The 15,770-nt window shown below is 38.0% G+C and overlaps 1 protein-coding gene across 1 annotated transcript; it reads right to left on the reverse strand.

Annotated features, from left to right (window-relative positions):
• Positions 1-7,862: 7,862 nt before the first annotated feature.
• LOC136245170 (uncharacterized) lies at positions 7,863-14,171 on the reverse strand. Its single transcript, XM_066036673.1, has 7 exons — positions 13,807-14,171; positions 13,607-13,749; positions 12,453-12,553; positions 9,614-9,757; positions 9,385-9,561; positions 8,365-8,668; positions 7,863-8,023 (listed from the first exon to the last, which is right to left on the reverse strand). Exons 1-7 carry the CDS (start codon positions 14,169-14,171, stop codon positions 7,863-7,865), a joined length of 1,395 nt encoding a protein of 464 aa, XP_065892745.1.
• Between the last annotated feature and the right edge of the window lie 1,599 nt (positions 14,172-15,770).

A 15,770-nucleotide genomic window follows, 5' to 3' on the forward strand; every position in this document is an offset into this window, starting at 1 on the left:
ATTTCTTGGCCGCCACCTTGGATTTCACATGTGACCAGGTCTACGAAAAGGGCTCTTATCGCCCAAATTTTGGAAACTGACTTTTTTGGCTAAAAATAGTTATAAGGTAAGTATAAACTCACTTGCAAAGTTTCAGCGCTCTGCAGCAATCCATTCATCAGTTATTCACGGATCATGAATTCGTCCGATTCCGTCAAAGTTGAACAAGCATGAATTCCAGTGAATTAAATGAAACACCGCTTTTTATCGCATACTTATTGTAAACAAACAGCTGGACAAATCGCGACAAATCTTTTCCCGGTTATGCTTATTAACGTTAGTATAATATCGTGTATGCTTGTGGTGTGAAAAGAAAGAAACTAGAAGCTATGACATGCCACTGAAACTGCTTAGAACAATGCAGCACTGGAATGATCGTGACGGTGAGGAAGAACGTTGACACATTCGTGATGTAGGTACGCAAACTGATAGCTAGGAGTCCCTTTTAGTGGGCACGTGGTTGGGCCATCTTCAAACACATCCTAAAAGCTGCCCTTTCTAGCATTCACGGGACTGTTTCATGCTTGTTTTAGTGGAATCCATAGTTTCTTGGACTACTTAAGCTAAACGTAACTTGTGTTCTAGGTAATGCCAATCCATGTTAAAATTGTATAATGCTTATAACTTAAATGTGTGAAAGTTTAAATGCCTGCAGGCCTTGGACATACACTGTCTCTCTTTTCTGCAGGGCAAAATTCTCTTATCTTTTCAAAAAGATACGTCTGTCGTTCTGTGGAGAGGCCAGGAGGTGTTAGCAATGGGGGCAATTGTTGAGGAGAAATCTCAGAGGAACTATCTTTCAGGAGCATGATCTCCCTTTCAGTAGAATTACTAGTGTCTTTCACAAACACTGATCCAGGTGCATCAGCAGTAAAGCGGAAGTGGTGCATATGACTAATGTCCTTCAAAGCAGTCTTAATTGTATACTGCCAATTATACATGGGGACAAATACAGTACCATCCAATGAACCAATCAATTGTGGAACATTGACGCGAGATGACCAGCTCACACAATTGGCAATATCATCCAAGTCTCCCACTTTTGTATGCCGGAATTTCTGCTTCATCAAGCCAAAACACCAGTCGGGAGCAAATTTTGTATGCCCCACTGGAAGGAAAGATATTTTTATCTCGTTATGTAGACCGATCAGCACCCTCCACATCAGGTAATACATCATAAACCTGTTCTTATTTTGTCCAGCACAGTTATCAGCATGGAGGTGTGCTGATGTTTCACCAAGCCCGTGAGCCTCAAAGAAGTAATGGAGCATTGATACAATGGAGTTAGCCCCCTTGCCAATATTAAAGGCTTCATCAATGAGGTATGTTACCTAAAGTATAGCACCAGGTAATTATGAGGATATACGTATCATATACAATCATATTTACCTGCCTTGGTATTGCTTCACAGCAAATGCCAAAAATACCGCACTTCCATGGTGTCAAAAAATAGATGGGCCCTGGCTGAAAAGGATCACTAGGGTAGTGAACCTGTTTCAACAAATTATAACTTGGTTATCTATCTTATCGCACATTTTTATGTACCTGCTGGGCCATATCAAAGCTGTAATGAACAGTGATTTGGTGGCTCTTTGGTGGCAAGTGAGATGCTGGTGAAGGGGGCTGGAACTCATCTGACACAGTAAAGGTAGACTTCAGTTTCTCTCGACTTAACTTGCAGGCTTCCCGGTAAGTAGACCTCTCGAGTGACACTGCCTCCAAATGTGTCTTAGCTTCGTCAATGATCTAAAAACAGGACGATACATTAGAGATGTAACAAAAATGATAGTCTTTTTGTATTATGAACATTTTTTATTTCACATTACAGACAAAAATGACTACTTGAACTTGGAACATAATGGGCAGATACTAAGACATCCTTTGGTATAGGGAAATTGTGAAGGATTTTGTAATTGAGCGTGACAGAGAATTACTGAACGTACAGTGAAAGTAAAAGAATAGTGGCACAGAACAAATACATCAGCTGGTTGTATTAGTTTTTAACTACGATACAATACCACACAAAGTAAGTTGTGCCTTTTCCTTCTGTTGGTCTGATGTATTAGCCATCTTTGTAATTGCCATGCTATTCTGTTGGCAGGTCCAACAGAGATCAGTTCGGGGTCTTCCAATCACCACATGCCGCAACTGTAGACGCCAGTATCTACAAAAGGTTCTATAGGACACAGGCTGCAGCTCACTGTCTTCACTTTTCCCACAAGCTACAACATACTGGTCGTAAATTTTCTGGAAAAGATACACATGCAGTAAGTATGTTGTTGTATTCCATGGAAATGAGACTAGTGCCTTCAGTATGATTAAAGTGTACAAAATGTGAGTAGACAGGAGGATTATTCTATGGGAAGAGGGAATTTTATCCTGCCCTGGAAATAATTTTGCCACCCTGAACTATGCCTCAACTGGCTCAATGATGAAAATTAATAAATTTTAATAATCATAATTCTGTTAACTAAATTTTGGATGACTGAAGTTCTGCCTCTACCCCCCCCCCATATACTTCAAAAACCAGGAATAGCCCTTCCTAAATTTATTGTCTAGGAAACTCCCTGGTAGATTTAAACAGGAGCCCATAAGCAGGTGTAACGGTGCTTATGGGTTCCTGATTTAGCCACATTAAACAACATTTCGATGTAGTTGTATTGTTTCACTTAAAGTGATATCACCTGTTTACTATCTGATGTTGGGAGTACTGAAACATCATCTCTCTTGAATCCAGGAATGCGGCCTGGCAAAAGGATGGCATACTTTTCAGCATAGTTTTCAATGAACTTCAAGATGTTTGTGATCCTGGCGAAAGTAAGTGCATTGTGAGGACGATTTTTGGTATTGCCATGTTCCCGTTCCACCAAACCATTTTCTAAAAAATGTTCTTTGATATTGTGTACCTTTCTTTCGCCAACACTATGTAAGAAATTGTAAGTATTTTGGCACACCTGGTATCCTTTGTGCATGTATTGAATAGTTGTTCTTCGCCTTTTGGCAGGCCTATGCCCACTACTCACCCCAATGTCATCATCTTCGCACACAGTAGCTGCAATTGATCCAATTAATGCCATGTCCAGTAACTCCTTGGAGAGGAAAAGGGCCTGGGCCCTATACTGCTGATAGTATTCTGATGAGAACATACTGCTACAAGGTCCTCCACCAGCAAGTTGACATCCACAAGTTGTAAGAACAAATTCTTCACATATGACTGGCTCAGCTTCCCTTTCCACTTCACCATGTTTGATTCTAGCAAGGGTGGCAGCTGATAAACGTTTATCAGATGGTTTCTTCCTAGATGGAGTAGCAGCACCTGACTGTAGCTGTGAAGTGGTAGCCCTTGACTGCAAACTTGTAACCCGTGGCTGTGAACTGGTTACCCAAGATGTTGGAGTGGATGCCCGTGATGTAGGAGTGGAAGTCCGAGACGTTGGAGTCGTAGCCGGTGACATTGCATTAGTAGCCAGTGATGTTGCACTGGTACCCCGTGAGTTGGGAGTACAAACACTTAAGAACTCTCTAGAAGTGGACTCAGAATTCCAGGCGTTATTGTGGATTCTTCTACAAGAGTTAAAACTAAGTTTATATCCTCAAGTCTACATTTACCTTCATCCTGAATACTGTCATCAATACCAGCAGATGGCTGTGATTCATAGTCTATAAAAAGTCCACCATTTATATGTTTTAATTGTTATTGAATGCATTAGTAACTTTCATAACTGTCTCCATAGTTTGTAAGCTGTTGTTCTGCATAAGAAAAAAAAGATTGTAGTATGTGTGATGTGTATTTTTATTTAACCATTCATTTATTAGTGTTATTAAATTATTACCTTCATTTCTGTGGTCGCATTCCTCTTTGCTTTCGTCATCACTTCTGTGGTATTTTTCGTCATCAGTTGGGGCATCGAAGTAGTCACTAATAAGCGCCTTTACTTGGTTGCTCTCAACTCCATCCCAGTAATAACTGACGCCTTCTCCGGTGAGAAAGTTAAGAGCATAGAGAACTCTATCTTTACTGGACATTTCGCGCAGATATAGCCCGCTAAAATTTGCAGCTGTGTTGACAAAGTGGTGATTTGTAAAGGTCCGTTTTTGCAACGCGAAGAGGAGATACAGGGTCGGAGAAATTAGTAATAAGTCATCTTCAAGATACGTTGTGAAGCTGAAACTTTGTGGGAGAGTGCAGAAAGGGTATGTCTATGCATACATGCAATAATCTTGTTTTGCTCTAAATACTTCTTCATGCCTCCTGAAAAATATTTGATTCGGCGATAAGAGCCCTTTCGTAGACCGGGTCACACATCTTTTTCACCATAGCCTTTTCAAGGCTTTTTTTACAGCTTGGCTGTTTTTGATTAGATTTCACTTCTTTTTGTATTTGTATACCCAAAAGCCGGCCTATTGCCAGCTTTGGGGTTTATTAACCAATTTTTGTTCTTTACCACAGGAAAAAGATGAAGCAGATTTTATAAATACTTTAACTCATTCTGATTTTTAAATGTACATATATTTATTACATGTCATTTAATCCCTACAGGATAATTTGGAGCTGATCTCTCTCTACTGGGTGACTTGAAATGTAGCTAACTCTCTACAGGGTGATTTGCTTGTGCATAGATGAACTCTTTACAGGATTCTCTCTACAGGGTGACTTGACTCTAGCTGAACTCCCTGCAGGGCTATCTGTTTGCAGTTGAACTCTCTACAGGGTGATTTGTTTGCAGCTGAACTCTCTAAAAGGTAACTTCTTCTAGCTGATCTTTCTACAGGGTGATTTGTTTCTAGCTGGTCTCTCTACAGGGCAATTTGTTTGCAGCTGAACTCTCTACGGGGTGATTTTTTTGCAGCTGAACTCTCTACATGATGGTTTCTTTGTAGCTGGACTCTCTACAAGGTGATTTGCAGCTGAACTCTGTACATGGTGGTTATTTGTAGCTGAACTCTCTACAAGGTGACTTGTGGCACCTATAATGTCTAATCACTAACTATATTTGTCATTTTATACAGGAAACAAAAGACATGGGAATAGATGGAACATGATCACTATATGAATTGGTAAACGATATAGAATGGAATCCCTATCTTAAACGGCCTTTAATTCATTTAACACCTTAATAGGTCATCACTTCATTTAACATTACAATTCCAAGTTATGAGTGCTCCTGCAAATTGTTAAGTATCAATATTATAGACAATAGTTCATCATATCTCTCTTTTTATATGGAGCAGGTCAGAGTGTGTGTGAGGGATACATAAACATGACTGTTCTACAGTGTTGGGAGTAACGCGTTGCGTAATATTATTACTTTTGTGGTAACTAAGTAATATAACGAAATACGCTAGAAAAACGGGTAATATAACTCGATTTACTTTACTTACAAATGTAACGCGTTACCTAAGTAATATAGTTACTGTAACGAGTCTAATATTACGTTATATTATTACTACGAGTAACGAAGTTACTAATCTCGTTAGTTAACTTCTGAGTAACGCCTAGCCAAAACGAAGTAACGAAGCCTACTGAATGAAGCTTATTCACCAGCTTCTTACTTATAACCAAGATTTGCACATTGTCCAACAACGCAATCAGGTCATGTGATAAAGTGGTAGTTTCACACGTGACAGTTTAAGGTTGTGGACACAAAGTAATATAATATGTAATATTATTATAGTTACTTTATTTTATGGGTAATATGTAACTGTAACTAAATAGTATGGTGCTATATTAGCGTCAAAATTATTATGTAAATATTTTTTGTAAAGTACCTTTTTTATAATAGTATCAAAATTATTTCATATAATATTTTTAAAATCAGCTTTGTAAGATTTCGTCACTGCTACCCATATTTTTTGACACCAAACGTGTCTTAGAAACTATTCCATTGATACAAGCATGTGTCCGGGCTCAAAAACAAAGAAGTTTTAACAAAGCTACTGGTTCAAATGAATACATTTTTTTTGCTAGCAACAGTATTAGTATTACTTGGGATGTTGCAGTTGATAGTCTACATGATGCTGAAATGCTTGATAATAATTCTTTTGCTCCATTAAATGTACAACAGCTAGCTCTTTTCCCTTCAATCAAAGATAAGTGTCACTGGAATGGGATGCGTTGCATTCCAGACTATGTAATATGTCAGGAGTACAATCTGAATGTAGATATGAAAGATACTGTGGGTCAAGCCATCCACCAATTAGAACAACATTTTCCTGTTGTTTGTGTCAAAAGTGGTCAACACTATGTACTAATTGACTACACTGAAATGGTGTTTAGCCCAGGATTAGTACATCAAGTGATGGTGCTGGACAAAAAAGATGACACAGAACAAAGTCCTGAAGAAGAGCTTGGAGTTGCTGAAATTGACCAAGGTATCATGTTTTATAAACAGACTGGACCAGTACATTTGCAAAAGAAATTTCCACAGCTATTGACTGTGATGCTTGATTTTATCAAACTTCATGGCTTTGCTGCCCATGTACGAAGACGGAGTGGTACATCTAGTACATGTGGAGTGCGTTTGGAAGACATACGACAGCATGTCCTGAAAAATGTAGAAGGTTTAACCAAAATTTCAAAATCAAAAATTCACTATCTTTTAAAGCCGGCAAATGAAAGTTCACGCGATGCTGCTCGACATAAGGACTGTCTGGATGTTCGTGTTGGTGTAAAGTCATGTGACATTAGCAAAGACAATATAAATGCTCATGAATACTTTGCTACAGTATATCTGTAGTACGCCAAATGTGTGCAGAATATCCAGATGAAGTGGTAATCTTTTCTTGTGACAGTAAGGCTAAGGTTCACATTGGAGGCCAAGCAGTTTCTAGGTATCACCAGATTCACACATTTTTTCCTAGTGATGATGTTCCTCACTATCATGATCATGATTTTCTAGTTCCTGGTTACCTAATAGAGCCTGATGGTTTACTTATGCTCAAATCACATGGAGATAATGAAATAATCAAGGATTCATTGGGTCGAGATGTTCTGAAAGCACCAGCCACAGGTCCGTTATGGGTATACAATCAGTGTGTCAAGAACACTTCAACTACCATTGTTGACCACCTCAGTGATCTAAATAACGTCCTAGAAGCAAATCCTGAAATGAACAGAGCAGTATTGGCACTGGTTTGTGATGGAGGGGCAGACTGGTCACCAAAATCTACCTTAACCCAGTTTCATCTTGGACGATTTTGGAGGGATCACAATTTTGACATGTTGATCTGTGTTTGTTATGCACCTGGCTTATCCCGATACAATCCAATAGAGCATTTGTGGTCTCCTTGCTTGCAGGAGTTTCTTTGTCAGCTTGTCTTCCAGGTGAAGACACTCCACCTTCACAACAATCACTTACCTCAGAAGAGCTGCATGAAAAGAAGAAGCAAGTTTTTTCAAATGCTTTAGATGCTCTTGATAGCTATTGGAATGGAAAAGTTCACGATGGGTTTCGAATTACATCTAAAGGAATTACAGAACCTCGTGTTGACCAATACACAGATTTTTGGACAGTCAAAGACACTCTCACGGGTAGCCTAAAGTCCATAAGAGAAAGTGAAGAAAAAACAAAAATATTAGAAGAATGGAAATATTTCATGAAGCATATGGACAGAAGAAGAGGCTTTGTTTTCGTAGGGGGATTTGTGATGAACACATGTGTGACTGTAGAAACAAAGAAGTTCAGGCAGTCAACATAATGAAGCTACCTGTGAGTAGGAGATGGGCTTTTCCACCAATTACCCCTGATCCACAACATTTGGACCACTATATGACATTTCACCAGTTGACAACAGCACTAAAATTTAGCAATCCAGATGAGCATCTAAAGGAAGTAATGAATAGCCACTGATAAATGTAGGTATGTCTTCACAAGTGAAAATGATAAGGCTAAGCATTTGCGACTGATCCATGGTGGAGTACGATCAAGAAGCGAGTCAGCTTCAGATAATTCTTCAGGTGCAGCCAAAAAGTCAAAGCCTGGGGCTAAATGTCCAGTATGTGGCGAAGTATTTAGTTCAAGGTACCAATTGCAGAAACATCAGAATGAGAAAAACCACAAATTAGGAAGAGGAAGGCCCAAAAAGAATTAATAACAGACTATCAGTTGTACATAGCTAACCCTGTATTTTAACGTGTATTGATGTTAACTGTGTACATACAAATCTTCTCGATTTATGGTGTATGCACAGATCAACATTTTTATAGTACGCTTTATAGTAGGGGGGAGGGGGTAAGAAAAAAGAGTACTCTTTGTACGCTTGCAAAAAGGCTGAAAATTGTGGACCACCCCTTAATGCACTACGTACCCATCATTATTAGCATACCTTTATTGATCGGCTTTTTCTCTTTGTCAATAAAATATAAGCTTAGAAGCTCTGGATACTTACGTACCATGGTCAACACGCCTAAAACTTCCAGCCCTTCACCAAACTGATTGATTTCTGGTAGTACTTTGATAATGGTGTGGTATTCTCTGACAGCCTTACACAAATTTGCTTTATCCGCTACCTTAAGGCAGGTTAACGGAATACGATAACCAGTGTCAGTTACAAGGTATGATAAATCATCCTTGTCATCTCTTGGGACAAAAATGTCCCTCAACTTCTCATCAGTATCAGCCTGTCCAATCTGTAGAAAGCACAAGGGGATGCTTATTTGTAGTTTAATTTGTGAAAAGATTCACAAGGGAATTGAACTTACAACAAATCAGTTGTTTGTGTGATATGTTACAGCCTGGTTATATACTTTAAGACCAGTTTCTAAACCGGCCAGCTGGTCACAAACCAGGTATACTTCTGATACCAAGGAGATAGCCTCCATTCTGTGAAAGATCTTGAGCCACGACCTTGTAAGAGTTCTTCAGTGATTTTATCTTCAGTCATAGGTGTAGCACAAAAGGGAGGCCTCGCGCCTGTTTTATTGGGGGATAAGCCCTTCTATACTGAAGACGAGTCAAGATACTCTAGAGCAGTCATTTACTCTAATAGAACTGTCAATTACATGTACTTAAAAATAGCATTCAGTCCGAACAGTTGTTTATTCAAAGGAAGCTTCTAACAGCATTCAAAGCAAGAGTATTCCAAAATTTCTGTAACCTGGGCTATACCACTATCAATAATTATTATTATCAGTAAGTACTGGCTGCAGCTGTTGTGACCAGTTCCTGAAAACCTCTATGAGGCAATGCATGACTTGGTTTTAAAAAGATGGTTTAAAAGCAGGTATAAACCGGCTATAGGTTTAAAACCAGCCAGTAACACATTTACAAAGAGGCTATACATTGGCAGCCAGTTTATAAACGGCTAGGTTTAAAACCAGGTGGTAACATACAGTGTATATATTACTTGTTTTAATAGAGCCTGTGCTGCTGGGTCTGGAACATCATCATTGTTGATTTCCAAATTGACATATTTGCCAGTAACAAGGTAGGAGTACAAGTGCTGTGAAAAAATAGGTAGACCAAAACCTCCTTGGATTATTGACATAGCCACAAATGTACCGATGGTCCGAAAGTGTGATTCCTTTAGCAAGAGACAAACAAAAATAGCTATAATATTTAAATTGTCACAGAACCTGTATTGCAGGAACATCATGCATGAACACTTTAGCACCGTCATTTCCGCAACAATATGTTTCATCCACTCCCATCATTAACAATCGAAAAAACTCTCTGCTTGGTCCTCCAGTGTCTACACCAGCTTCACCAATAAAGCACACCTAAATGTAACAAATTCATGCAAATAACATCATACAATACAGCATCCATGATGAAAGCATGGTCCATATAATTTTTAAAAAATGCTTTACAGCCACTTGGTAGTATTGATCAAATACAATGTTACAGTAGCCAGAATGAATCTTTCCAATGTTTCACTACCTATATTGTATTTAGTGAAGCATAGCTATAGCCTTGCTCCTTCTAGGCCTGAGCTACAGTGTAATGTGCTTAAAAAGTTAATATTCTTTCCAACACTTAATTCCACAAAGATGATGAAACAACTACATGCACTCAATTTCACATTAGATTGTCGGTATAGCCTTGCTCCTTCTAGGCCTGAGCTACAGTGTAATGTGCTTAAAAAGTTAATATTCTTTCCAACACTTAATTCCACAAAGATGATGAAACAACTACATGCACTCAATTTCACATTAGATTGTCGGCATAATAATGACCTGACTGCTTTTTTAGAGTACTTGAGCGAACGTCCCGTATTGTCTGGAATAAGGAAATCAGTGATTCTTGACCAAGTTGTTGACAGAGCATACATACGCATCATAGCGTGCCTTGACTTCTAATTAAAACAGGTGCTATCATGAACCTAGTGGGTAGCATTGCTGAAACATGCATGACATCAAGAACACAAAAAATGTGTTACTAAAAGGTCCAGAACTGAAAAAAAAGTTCCCTGGGTGGGGATTGAACCTACAGCTGAGTGGTTAACCGCCATTTGTCTACTTGGTTTTGACAGGAATGTACCACAACTCTTCTCTGCTTCTTTATACCCCATTGGCTTCAACGCATTGCAAAGAACTAACTGAATAGTGTTGTTTTAGTACAGCAAATTCAATTTAGTTTAGTTCTAGTTCTAGTGCTCATAGTCCCCTACAGTTTTAGTTAGTTTTAGTTCTAATACCCCAATTCCACCATAATTTTAGTTAGTTTTAGTTCTAGTATCTCAATTCTACCATAGTTTTAGTTAGTATTAGTTCTGGTACCCCATATTTCTGTAATTTTAGCTGGTATTTTAGTTAGTGTTAGTTTTAGTGTTAGATATCTTCACATAATATACTAACCTTGGTAGCATGCCCTAGACTTCCAGAAACTTTAGATTTGGTGTTTTGATAGATTTTTCCCATTTTCTATCGATGAGGCAAACTGTACTGAGAATCCAATTCTTCAATTAATGCACAAAATTCACTGTTATCTACTAAATTCAGTGGTACATTGTTAGCACCTATAAAGGTTGTAAGATGAAATGTATAATAGCCTTATGTTTATTGCTGTTAGGGTTGCACAATTTAGATCCTAAACTATGTATTGGCAAGGAAGACTGTTTCAACTGGCTAGAAGAACCTCTCCTTTCTTTTTCCTTTGTCTTTTCAATTTCAGCTGCTTCAAAATATTTATAAGTGTCAGTATGGCATGTCTTCAAATGCTTCTTCAAGTTTATAGAATATTGTCCTTTAAATTCTTTTTATATCACAAATTAAACCATCAGTACTTTTCACAGTACACACACTTTTGTCCTTGATCTTATCGTACCTGAAGTAGTTCCACACTCCACTTGACTTAGGCCTTTCACCTGGTTCAGCACAACTTCCACTTGCCATTGTGCACAAATGAACAAAAGCTCTAGTAGAATTGTGCTTAAATAACCTAAATCAGCAGAATTAATGCTGAATAAAAATGTTTTATGGTAGTATTTCCAGGCATCACCATCTTCAAAGGATAGTGTTAAGTGGTTATAGTGTACAATACCCTTTTATGTAGGATTGCTTGAGAAAACTTCTAGTTCTTGTCCTAAAAGTTTTGGTTTAGTTCTAGTTTTTGAACCAAAAGTTGAAAGAATTTTAGTGTAGTTTTAGTTTTTGAACCAAAATTTGAATGAATTTTAGTTTAGTTTTAGTTTTAGAACTAAAATAGATCACAATTTTAGTTTAGTTCTAGTGTACTAGAACTAGAATTAAATTGCTGTACTAAAAGTAGATTTAGTTCTAGTTCCTTAGAACTAAAACAACACTATAACTGAAGCAGATATCGATTAACAGTTACAATATTCGAGTTCCAAGATGACATGCATTTAAATTCGCTCAAGTCCCGTCTTGATGCATGCTTGGAATGCCAGGTAGCAATGTTTTCAAAGCTGACTTTAAAAAAAAAGTGTATACCAAAAGGTATGGACCTGGATTTGAACCCTCGACCTCATGCATGCTAGTTAAGCACTCTACCAATCAAACCATCTGTTCTGTGGTTTTCAGTGGAATGTTGCTAAGTTTTCTCCACTTCTTTGTCTTCAACCTGCTCCAGAGCACACACTGAAGCACACGTTTATTCACGGTGACAAACTTTAAGTAGCCAGATGGTGAGCGTTAGATGTTGGGCACTTGATGTGTTGGTGGCGGCAGTCCCAGGCAAATTATTCGTGTGACTGACAGACAGATGGACAGCATTTCAGCTAGATTATCTATGACATTACTATGGTAATCCCAATGAAGCCTTCTTGTTTAATTTTTCTCTATATGCATTTAAACATGCACTTAAAATTCATAATATTTATATATGGTACATTCCCTTTTCCAATTTCAACTGTCTTTGGAAATAGTAGTGTAGGCCAGCATGAGGGTGCCAATATGTTATACATTGCATCATTGTTCATTGTACACTGATAGCTACAAGAAAATGTATACTTACTCTTTGGTCTCTGTCTGACTGCAAAGGTTTAAATGCTCTCTCAGCAAGTGCATAGGTACCTGTTTCCTGCAATAGTTGCAGGTTTCCTTGGGTGCACTTTCCTAATACAAAATTATTCCTCTAATGTCAACCAATCTATTAACATGATACTATTTTGTTTTTTTCAAGAAAACCTCTACCTTCAGGCAACCAGTTAATAATATACTACATTTAAAATACCAATTTTTGTGATATACCAGTGTAGGGATTTCCCCATGGGGCTATTTTGTAATGCCTGCTATCAGTAACTTTCTTATTGTTTGTATTACTAATAATAGCTATAATTATTATGTTTTGGTGACTGTTATATTAGAATATTACAAATATGTGCACGAAAGTTCAAGTTCGACTGACCTACACAAAATTTCAAGAGGCATGGTTTTCTGTATTTTCCTTTTACGGTCTGCAAAGAGGTGGGGCCAAATTTGGTATACATGATAGTGCTACATAGCACGACTTAATGAAGAGCCATGCCTCACTTTTCATTGTGCTCCTGGTTGGTTATTAAGATTTATAAGTTACAGCTAAACATACTTATTCAGTTATATAGCACTGCAGACACCTGAAGATGAGCAGCATCGTAAAGATAAAGGGAATAGCAAGGTGCAGAGGGCAGACACTCATCGGAATCCCAAAAGGCACACTCCACTGATAAGTTTTGTTATTGTGCAAAATATGGTGGCTGTCTGCTGTGCCATCTAGCCTTTCAAATGTAATCAGGCAGGCAGACGAAATTTTAGGTCTTGATGATTTTTGGTAAAAAATGCTATATCTGGCTTTGGTAATGCTATGACTATTCTGCAAAGGCACCTTTTGTCGCTAAGGATGTTTATAAGATGGTTTTTAATAGGAGCAGTCATTCTGGGGGCATGCACCATTTTCAGGGGGGAGGAATCCTTACTACTGTTTGTTTCTTCACAATTATAGGAGGATACTAACAACCATAATAATAAAGTTAGATTGGATAAGCTGTTATTTAGTTTAGTATTGGTACAATGGACTTTCAGTTATCTTTCACACCGAAGCAACAAATATTGTTTGTGCTCAAACTCTCTCCTTTTTTCTTGTTTAATAAACAAGGGTATAGACACTCCTTGGCCAATGATATTTCAAACTATTATATGAAACTGTGTATCCTGCAGGCGGAGGTGGAATTACAAGCTCTTTGGAATTTCCTTCACAGCTTCTTAGCAGCTCAAAACCACCCCCACTTCTGAGTTTTGGGTATGCACAAACAATGTCTTCATAAAAATCTGAACTATCACCATGTAAATAAAGTGACAGCTGTTGTAGACCAAGTCCTGCTCAGATCAACTCTGCCTTGTCCATGTTATTGGGAACTTTGCAAGCTGTGGTGGAGGCAAGACAGACAAAGTCATTTTGCCATTTTGCTAATTTCTTTTTCTTTGCTGGCTTTCCTGGATGGAATGTTGGACGGAAAACACGAGGTCTAAAATTGCTTTGTCTTTGAGAGAAAGTAGAAGTCTCCTGTTGTCTTGAAGGAGGGGGTACTAATGAATAGTGCAAACTAGCTTGTGAGGGCATAGGTGCACCACTGCTCGTAGCTGTATTGTGAGAACTAGTAGCAGGACTACGAGTGGCATTGTAACTGTCCAAGTGGCGGACTGCTTGAGATAGGAGTTCTCTTGTCCTAGTTATGTCTCCGTTAATGTGTGACATCATTCAGTGGAACTACAGAAAAATAATAGGTAAATGTCAGTTGGCAGCATACATAAAATCTCCTTCTTGCCCATACAAAATTGCTATACCAAGCATAATGTTGTGTGTAATGCACCACTCAATGTATTGTCCCTATATCACGCGCTATCTATCCAAGTGCATGGGGCTGAGGTGGTGCCTAGCATTTAACATGAAATCACCTGAGGATGGGGGATGATATTGTGAACATTGAGAAGTGAATAAGCGCTAGCGAAGCTCATTGGTATAAGGGAGACAATTTAAGGTTGCAACATGGTTAGGGCGCAAACCTCGGCTTCCACGTGGACGTTGCCATGGCGAGCTGATTGTGGTTTAAAAGCAAAGTGTTATGCACCAGTTAGCCTTGTGCGACATAATTACCGTACGTACTTAACACAAGGCAATCTCGTAAACTCACAAAAAAGACCAAGGAGCCGTAAAAGAACGCAGTATTTCTCTCGGTATTTCTTGATCACCTCATCGATCACACACACGTTGACGCACACGTGGCCAGACAATTAACCATCACGTGATCAGACAACTTACCATCACGTGATTAGTTCTACCAACAAAGGCCAACTACTGTAGCATTTGTCTAGCCCGAGCCCAGTAGCTTTGGTAGTCATATAGGAGATTGTGCACTCGTATGGATTTGGTAAAATAAAATTATTTCCATTCACAAATATAATACATGAAAATTTTTTATCATTACAAAAATCACTGATTGCAAATATATATATATGAAATAATTATGACACTATAATAAAATTTAACATAATATTAAAAAATATTTATAAAACAATTATGACACTAAAATACCACCATAAAATAGTTCAGTTGCATGTAATATGTAACTAGTTACTTTCAGTGTTGGGAGTAACGCGCTACTTATGTAACGCATTACGTAATATTATTACTTTTGTGGTAACAAAGTAATATAACGAAATACGCTATAAAAACAGGTAATATAACTCAAGTTACTTTACTTGCAAATGTAACGCGTTACCTAAGTAATATAGTTACTGTAATGAATCTAATATTACGTAATATTATTACTAAAAGTAACGAAGTTACTAATCTCGTTAGTAACCTGCTGAGTAACGCCTTGCCACAACGAAGTAATGAAGCCTACTAAGTGAGGCTTATTCACCAGCTACTTACTTATATCAAGACTTGCACATTGTCCAACAACGCAATCGTGTCACGTGATAAGGTGGTAGTTTCACACGTGACAGCTTAAGGCTATGGGCACAAAGTAATATAATATGTAATATTATTACAGTTACTTTATTTTATGGGTAATATGTAACTGTAACTAAATAGTTCAGCTGCAAGTAATATGTAATATGTAACTAGTTACTTTTAAAAAGTAACTTGCCCAACACTGGTTACTTTTACGAAGTAACTTGCCCAACACTGCTGTTCTATTAGCTGGCTGCTCTATTAGGGTGTCCCAGTTTCTTGGCCCCCAATTTCCACCACCCATGTTTTATATTGTGAACTCTATATAGGAATATTAATTATATATGTATATAATTGTAGCACTTGCCATATACACCCGAAGTTCTTCAGCCTATGAAG

Source organism: Dysidea avara, chromosome 15 (assembly GCF_963678975.1).
Source record: "Dysidea avara chromosome 15, odDysAvar1.4, whole genome shotgun sequence".
Lineage (NCBI taxonomy): Eukaryota > Metazoa > Porifera > Demospongiae > Dictyoceratida > Dysideidae > Dysidea > Dysidea avara.